The sequence below is a fragment of the Urocitellus parryii genome, chromosome 2 (assembly GCF_045843805.1).
Source record: "Urocitellus parryii isolate mUroPar1 chromosome 2, mUroPar1.hap1, whole genome shotgun sequence".
In the NCBI taxonomy this organism is placed as follows: domain Eukaryota; kingdom Metazoa; phylum Chordata; class Mammalia; order Rodentia; family Sciuridae; genus Urocitellus; species Urocitellus parryii.
This window is the reverse complement of record NC_135532.1, coordinates 88,643,902-88,652,429: the sequence shown is the minus strand read 5'-3', so window position 1 is coordinate 88,652,429 and position 8,528 is coordinate 88,643,902. Positions and strand designations below refer to the sequence as shown.

General features: G+C 37.8%; 1 protein-coding gene across 1 annotated transcript in view; it reads left to right on the top strand.

The window, feature by feature from the left end:
• Window positions 1-710: 710 nt before the first annotated feature.
• The window catches only part of LOC144253383 (potassium-transporting ATPase alpha chain 2-like), a 48,506-nt gene continuing 40,688 nt past the window's right edge, over window positions 711-8,528 (top strand). Inside the window, 2 exon segments of the mRNA XM_077795485.1 lie at window positions 711-777; window positions 5,724-5,782. Of these exon segments, the coding sequence (XP_077651611.1) occupies window positions 711-777; window positions 5,724-5,782 (126 nt within the window).

The window sequence follows — 8,528 nt, the reverse complement described above, 5'->3', positions numbered from 1 at the left end:
GTAACTTTTGCATATATATAAGTTGTATTGCAAGTTGTCATAAGAACTTCAATCTTGTGTAAAATGTCTTTATCATCAAGTAAATGTAGTCGTTAAAACTTAACCTTTTTTGTTAAACATTTTACGGGTGACATAACTTAAGATAAATTTAAGAATCATGCTTAAGGAATTTTAAAAATAAAAAGGTAAAAAGGTCTTCTCAGAACACTTTGGTCAATTGGTTCCAAATACTTTTTCAATGACAACATAGAAGGGCTTTTAGGTGAGCTTCCATGAGCTTCTATATCTGCCTGTTTTCAGTAGCACTGTATGTTCCCATCTAGATGGACTTTCATTCTGGTTTATCCACTCACTTTTTTTCCCTTTCTGGAATTTAAAAAAAAAAAATAGAACAGGCTTAAACAAATATATGTAAATGCTGAGAACTTTACTCTGTTGGTTTGATGAAACAGGTTGTCACCTAGAGAAATTTTAAGAAATGATGAAACATTTAATAGTATTCAAAGGGAAAATGAAAAAGATATCTTTTAGGTTTCAAAACAAAAGGCATTTTAAATTTTAGGGATAGACAAAAATGCAGAGGTAAAAGAGGCAAGAACTATTAAGCTCAACTAAATTGAAATAATGAATTAGAGATGTTTTGGGTGAAAAATTGAGAAATAAGATTAGTGAAGAAATGAAGAAAGGGGCAATGGGAGGGTGGCGGGATGATGGACACTTGCTACCGTGTTCAAGTTCTTAATACAGTGGATAAACAGAGTGCAGCAATTTGTACAGGTAACTGATTCCATGAATCCATATAATTAATTTGGTTGAATGCAAGGTGAGGGAATGTCCAATTGTATCACAGACTTAATGAGAAGATATCCACAGGGAAGCTATAAGGATTTCATGTTGTGTGGCACTCCTAGTCCACATACTGAGCCTACCTTACTGTCTTCACAACTTGATTTCCATTTCTTCAGATTCCCCGAAGAAGCTGTTTATATCAATTTTCACTCTTTTTTATGACTATTATGTGTTCAACAAAATGGTACCCTTTCTTCAGTTCTAGCTCAACTGATTGTAATCAGCATTCACTTTTCCTTTTACCTTACCTGGAACATAGGATTAGCACTATGAAGAGTGGCACTGACTTTTTCTCTTTCCTATGTGCTATTTTTGTCTCTACCCTAATCAGAAACTCTGAGTTCAAAGAACAACCTTGAAGACAGAACTAATGGCTTAGATAGTTCTTGTCTGTCTTTACAAAGAAAGAAACTTTGTAAAATGGAAACGACAGTGGTACTGGGTGTATACTGTGAGTCACACAGTTTTAGCATTTTATTATGTATCACTCATTTAATTATGTTAAGGATCATATGCGGTACACACCATTATGATCATCATTTTGCAAATTAAATGGCTGATAAACAGAAGAGTGGTTTGCAGCAGGCACACACATACTAAGAAACACTGATGGGATTCAATACCAGACCTCTGGTTCCAGCTCTTCACTTTCCATGTTAGGATGGAAGTGGAATAGACTCTCCTACCACCTCTCCCTCCATTCCAGGGCTCTTATTTATTCTGACTTTGTACTACCATAATTCTTTTTTTAATTGATTTTATTTTTTAAATACATGACAGCAGAATGCATTACAATTCTTATTATACATATGAAGCACAATTTTCATATCTCTGTATATAAAGTATGTTCACACCTGTACTAACATAATTCTTTGTTTTTTTTAAAGAGAGAGTGAGACAGGGAGAGAGAGAGAGAGAATTTTTTAATATTTATTTTTTATTTATTGGTGGACACAACATCTTTGTTTGTATGTGGTGCTGAGGATCGAACCTGGGCCGCACACATGCCGGATGGACACACTACCGCTTGAGCCACATCCCTGCCCCTTAACATAATTCTTATACTAGTCAATAGGAAAAGAGAAGAAATACAAGTGTTTACTCACTTCAGTTTTGTGTGACAGATCCTGTTTAGGTAGATACAACTGGTGCACTCTAACCCTTTCCCCAGAGAGCAAGTCATGATGTTATACTAAATGATTAATGAAGTGATATAAAGACTCAATTATCGGTATGTGAATTAATGAATCAACAGAGAAATTCATGGTTATGCATTTTGAATCTTATTCTTTCCATGGGGAACCAGCTATATGTAGTGTTTAGTTGAGTGGTTTTAGGTCACAGAATGATTGGGAGTCAAATCACCATTTAGATTTCCAAATGTGTCAAGTGGAGAGTTAACTTGTCAAAACTGCTGTAGTACCAGTTCTTTTCCAACATACTCCTTGTCTTGAATTCTTTGGAAATAGTGTGCATTATAATTCATCAGAAATGATTTAGATGTATTTCTGTCCAGAGACAGAGGGATGGATTAAATAACATTCCCTGAGGTCCCTTTTGCCTTAGAGTAAATGCTCTTTATCATTCTAAGCTTCTTACTCTAAGTAATATTTGAACTTGATCCTCTGGATTCCCCAGAACAATTCATGATACTGTTTCCTTAGTGAAGTACTTGGATTTTTTTCCCTATTATTCAAGCTGCCTTCTCTTTTTAACTTCATGTGTTCTTTTACATTTTGATGCTTCGATTTTTACCATCACAGCTTCTTCTTTAGTTCCAGAGTTTATAGACAGTCACTGGGATTTCCTCTGAGTCCTTTAGCCAAATCATCCATACTTTGCTTTCTAATCTTCTGTTATAACAGTCTTCCTGTTACTTATCTCTCTCCTCTTACCCGTTCAATTTGTTCCAGATTTTCTGGTAGAGAGTCTCCTATGACCGAAAGCAGTATTCCAGGTGCAACCACTTGAGAATTGAATAGAAAGAATCACTTGCACTTCTTTTCACTGCAATGTCTTTCCATCTATAATTCAAAGTAGTTCTTGCACTAGGGCTGCAATTTTGCAGAAAACTCACCTGGATGGCAATAACTTTCTCTTCCAACAAGTCCTCCTCAGAAGATCGCTTCTCCAGGTTATTTTTTTTTCCTTCCTGTATATATCTGTATTTTCATTCATTTTCCCCTAGTGTAGAAGCTGGCCTTTTCCCAATCTAACTCTCATTTTGTAATTTGAGCCCAAGATCTGTAACTCCTCTCAGCCCATCTGTATTACTTCTCTGTCCTTCCTAATGTTTTGCAACATTCCCTAGCTTACTGTCATCTGTGGATTTCATTAGCATGCTGTTTACTTTGATCTGAAGATCATTAATAAAGATGAATAAACAAGAGAAGGTCTTATACAGACACTGTGGAATTTCTCTAGAGTTCTCCCACAACTTGATGCCCATTATTTTATTCCTTTTGTTTTTTGGCCAGTTCTTCATTCAGTTCCCTCTCTGAGTGGCCTGTTCTCACATCCAAGTGACTGCATTTATAATGTGTGATTTTTCTACCACACTTTGTAATCATCTAAACAATTCAGCAGGTTTGTCTGACACCATTTACTCCTTATTAAATCCAAGTTTTATTAGCAGTTTCCATTATCTTCTAGGTTGGAGAATTCCGTGTAACAGTGTATATGCCCCCGCCCCAGTTCCAATAATTTGTTAGTGACTTATAACCTTGGTGTTAGATGGGAAGTGTTCAAAGAGGAGAGAGAGATTCGGGGTCTTTATGATTGTTCTTGGGAAATCAACATAGTGTATACATGTGTACATAAGGAGTTAACAATGATCTTTCTTCCAAAAGATAGAAATCAGTTGTCTCTGATTTTGAAGGATGATTTTTATCTAACTAATATTGAAAAATAAAATGACTAGATTTTAAAAACTGAGAAGAACCACACTTGTATTTAGAGAATATCTTCTGATATACTTGGCATAGTGATAAGATGTGATGAATCTTACTCCTCGTGATTGCATTACCTCTGAGAGGCAGATATTTTGAGGTACAGCACTAACCCACAGGGTGTGTCATGAGGATTCCAAAAAGGCATCCCTCCAAAAGATGCAGCCCTGGCTTGAGAGCTGCTGCAGGCTGCATTTAAGGATCTACTGGTTCCTTAGGCAAGACATATTTATTTGTATGTGGCACAGTCTCCCCAAATGTACATAACAGCCCCCAACACATTATTTTCTCCATTTAAGTGAAGAAGAATAAGAGACTCGTAAAAGTTAGATTTAGAATTGGTGAATGTAATTTCTTCCACATTTCAATCAGTTTTTTGTTGCTGTGAATAAAAGACCTGACAAGAACAACTTGAAAAAGAAGAAAAGATTATTTTGGCTTCTGGCTTCAGAGGTTTAGTCTGGTTGGTCGACTCCATGGCTGTGGGCCTGAGGTGATGCAGAAGAACATCATGACAGAAGGGCTTGGCCTAGGAAAGCAGATCAGGTCTTGGCAACCAGAAGCAGATAGAAAGTTCTGCTCAACAGGGACAAATATAGAATCCCCAAAGACACACCCCTAGGGATGTACTTCCTTTAGCCACACCTTGCCTGCCTACAGGGAAATGAATCCATCCAGTGGTCAACCCACTGATTCAATTACAACTCTCATAACCTAGTCATCTCACCTCTGAAAACTTTTACATTCTCTCATCCATGAGATTTGGAGGAACCCTCATAGGTCATCCACAGTGCTCCGTGCCACACTGCTTCTCTGCAGGTTGAATAAAGAGATGCCTAACTAATGCTTCTGCAATTCTATGTGAAATTCAAACAACACTTTGTGCACTTCTCTTCCAAGAGAATGAAAATAATGTTCATTTCTGTTGTGTTTTTGTTCCATTCATTATTATTCTTTACTGCAGGATCTAGAAAAGATCATGGAGAAGAAGTAATTATTCCCTGGGTTGGAAGATTATGTTCACTATCTTTACAGTCTTGTTGAACCGTGCTCACCTCTACCTGTTGTTTGGGTTCATTCAACACTGCTGAGGGCCATTACCAAGTAGGTATTGACGCATCGTAATCCTTGCCAGTGTACCCCATGTTAAATGGACTTGCCTTGGAAATTTGCTGCGACCTTGCTTGTGTGTTTGAGAAAGATGACCCTGCTCAAGGTGATCAAGGGTGGATCCAGGTTTGAGGAAGTATCCTGCAGGTTTGAGGAAGTATCCCAGTCCTTGGGTTTAGGGTGTTCCCGGTTTAAGGCGTTTCCCGGTTTAAGAATATGGGTTTTAGGGAAGTTGAGGTTGAAGATTATTGCTGCTGGGATTAGGGTGTTCCTGCTGCTTGTTCCCATTGAGTTCTCCTGAGATTCAAATGGGATTTGGAAAAAGCCTCGTGGAGTAGGTGAATTGTGCAGGCAGATTGAGACTGCCCCTGAATGTGTGTGGAGGCTGGTGTGAGATCAGGAATAAAGAATTGCTGTTTGAACCTACAAAGCTGTGTGGTGGCTCGTGATTCAGTGCCAGCCGAGACATTGGCACTTGGCATTTGGCACAACACATCTACCAGAACACACCTTGATGACCTTAATCCTGATCAATTTAATGAAATAATTTGCAAAATAAAAACTAACACTTAAGGAATACTTGGAATACTTTGTCTCTTTGACTTAAAAATATTAGATATGTTTATCAAGGAGTAAATATTTGGCCAACTGGAATGTGTGTGCATACATAAGGAAAGACAGACATATATGTATATTACAATTTATATAAAGGAAATATAATTTCTACTTATTTACCTAAGCATCTTTTTTTTCCTCTTGTTACCATTTTCATTGTCTTTAAGCACTGTTTTTATTGAAATGTGTCTTCCACTTTAGCTATAGAGCTTTTCCTTGTGAACAATGTAGTTTTCTTGCTCAACAACTCTGACATTCAGGTAAATGGAAAGGAAATGGATGTGGGAGTTGTGTGTTCATAATGCCACTTTGCCATCCTGAAATCTATGCAGATAATCTACTTGGAAGGCTTTGAGCCCCAGTGGAATACGGAACCCTATAAGTATCCTGCATTGATTTACAGCACCTGCTACAGCTGCTTGGATCTTGGCAGGCTTTTTCTCTGCTGCCAAATGCTATTGCAATTGCTGGGCACATCTAGATGGAGGTCATATTTACTGGACATGTTTATAATCTGCACAGTGATCTAAACCATAGAGGGCTAATTTCCCAAAGATCAATGACTAAGGGAGGATTTCAGAGGTTATCCTCTTTATCCTATTTCCTGTGTCCTAATGAGATGGCTGAAATCTGTTTGGAATCTTTCTGATTAGAGACTCTTCTGAGAGTCAATAAAAAATATGACATTCGTATATCTAAATGAGAGGTGACTTGGCTGCCTGCTTGGTGATTCATGCTATAAGAAAGGTTTCTCTGCACCCCCTCCCCTGCCCCAGCAGGGTATGCTCTCCATGGCTGACCCGCCACAAGGTCAGGTCTGAACCAAAAGTCTTGAGAGGACTTGACCCTGCCTTTTGAATTCACAGGACTCTTTTTGTTAGGGAAATGCTTTATCTATGTTTTTCTTCTTTCTTGATCCAATTTAATTCAATGGCAGTTTAATTTAACAAAAAATATTAAGTGATTAGTGATTTTTTTTGTTGTTTTCCAATTAAGCAGAGAGAGAGACTAAAAATTTCTAAAATAGTATGTGGTACGTATCATAATGTGGATCCAAATAAGGTACTGTAAAAGCTGGTGGTAATAACTAATATTTTTTAGTACTTACTATGTGTTAGATACTGCACTTAGCATCTTCTATACATTATTCTCTTCAACCAAAGAATATATTCATGACTTGACTTCTATGATTAGACCTATTTTACAGATGAAGAAACTGAAACCTAGATATACTAAGTAACTTTCCATGTTAATAAAATCTTTCCTTAACTCCATATCCCATTGTAGCAATCACCCACTTCATTTGCCTCTTCTGGGCTAGTCTTCTGGAAACAGTTTCTATGTTGCTCATCTCTATTTCTTTACCTCTCATTTACTCTTCATCCCTTTCCATCTGGCTTTCTCCATTACCATTGAAATAAATCATTAAAGGGGCCACATTCCCTCCATATTATCAATTACAACATTTCCATTTCATGAGACTTTGCAGAAATTTTTGCCACAATTGACCACTTCCTCCTTGAAACATGAACCTCTTTGGATTTCCTGCCCCACATTCTCCTGTGTTTCCTCTGAAATCATTAGCATCATTAGTTGTTCCTTTCCATTTATTAGCACTTCTTATTTGCTTAATTTCTCATTTTTGAAGCAGTTTAGTTCTGGGTTCTGAGTCATCTTTTCTTGCCTCTGGCTTCTGTTGGTACCTTGCAGTTTTTGACAGTCTGATGAAGCTTATGGGTTTGTGTTTTTAAGTGCATAAAATACCATAGATGGCTGAGTGTGGTGGCGCATACCTGTAGTCCCAGCAGCTTGGGAGGAGAGGATTGTGAGTTCAAAGCCAGCCTCAGCAAAAGCAAGGCACTAAGCAACTCAAGGAGACCCTGTCTCTAAATAAAGTACAAAATAGGGCAGGGGGATATGGCTCAGTTATTGAGTGCCCCTGAGTTCAATCCCTTGTATCCCCCCACAGCCCCCTCAAAAAAAATACCATGGTTGTCTTAGAGTATCCTAACAGTCTAAACAAATAGTAACTCTTGTTTTTTTTTTTTTTTTTTTTTTTTTTACCCTCATGTTTTTTCCTCCAGTCTTTTCCATTCTTCATTCAGTTGCTCTAGAAAACTGGAAGTCACCTGTGATTCCCATTTATCCTCAAACATACCCTCAACTTATCCATCAGCAATTCCTGGCTATTCTATCTTCACTACAACCCAAATCTTTCCACCTTGCCCATTACCACCCTGCCATGATCCTTACCAAATGTTTGGTAAGTGAATAAAGGTTTGGAATCAGGAGGTAAAGAGTCATAGTGAATCATTAGAGGAATTTCATGATACTCCAAGTAAAATTCTAGAAAGAACAGAGGAAGTCTACAAGGGAAAGGAAGATAATGAATTTAGAAGACAGGTGGCCATAATGAAAAATACAGACAAAGAACCAAGAGTTACAAATGCCTCTCAGTGTGATTGCAGTTCCTTTAAGTTATCTTTAAGTTTCCATGTCTTTTAATAGCATTGCCTTTAGACCTTGGGTCCCATGGAGTCCTTAGGAGACTGCAAACCCCATCATTTTCAGACCCTAAGGTTGGGTATAGGAACAAAACTAAAAGGAAGATTCCTAGATTTAGCTAACAAGGAAACAGGTTTCTACAGCCATTTCTTCCCAGAGACTGGTAAGATAAATTGGTGAGAATTAGTTTGACCAAGTGGCAGCTGGAACAGTTCAATAAGTATCCCCTTGTGACCTTTCTTCACTGCTGAAAAAGCAAAGCAAAGCTGGAGTCAACCTCTCTAATGTTCTTAGTAGTTGGGTTTTTTTGTTGTTGTTTGTTTGTTTTGGCTACCGGCTCTCTCTGATTAACTGGGAATAATCCCCATCATCCTGTGATCCTGTGTAAACTGCACCCTAAATTACACAACGTTTTCTAACCTTATGGCATATGCCTTCCATGTTGGAAATGACTCCAGAGAAGGCAAAGCAGGCTGTGCGTTTTAATTGCATTTGCAAACT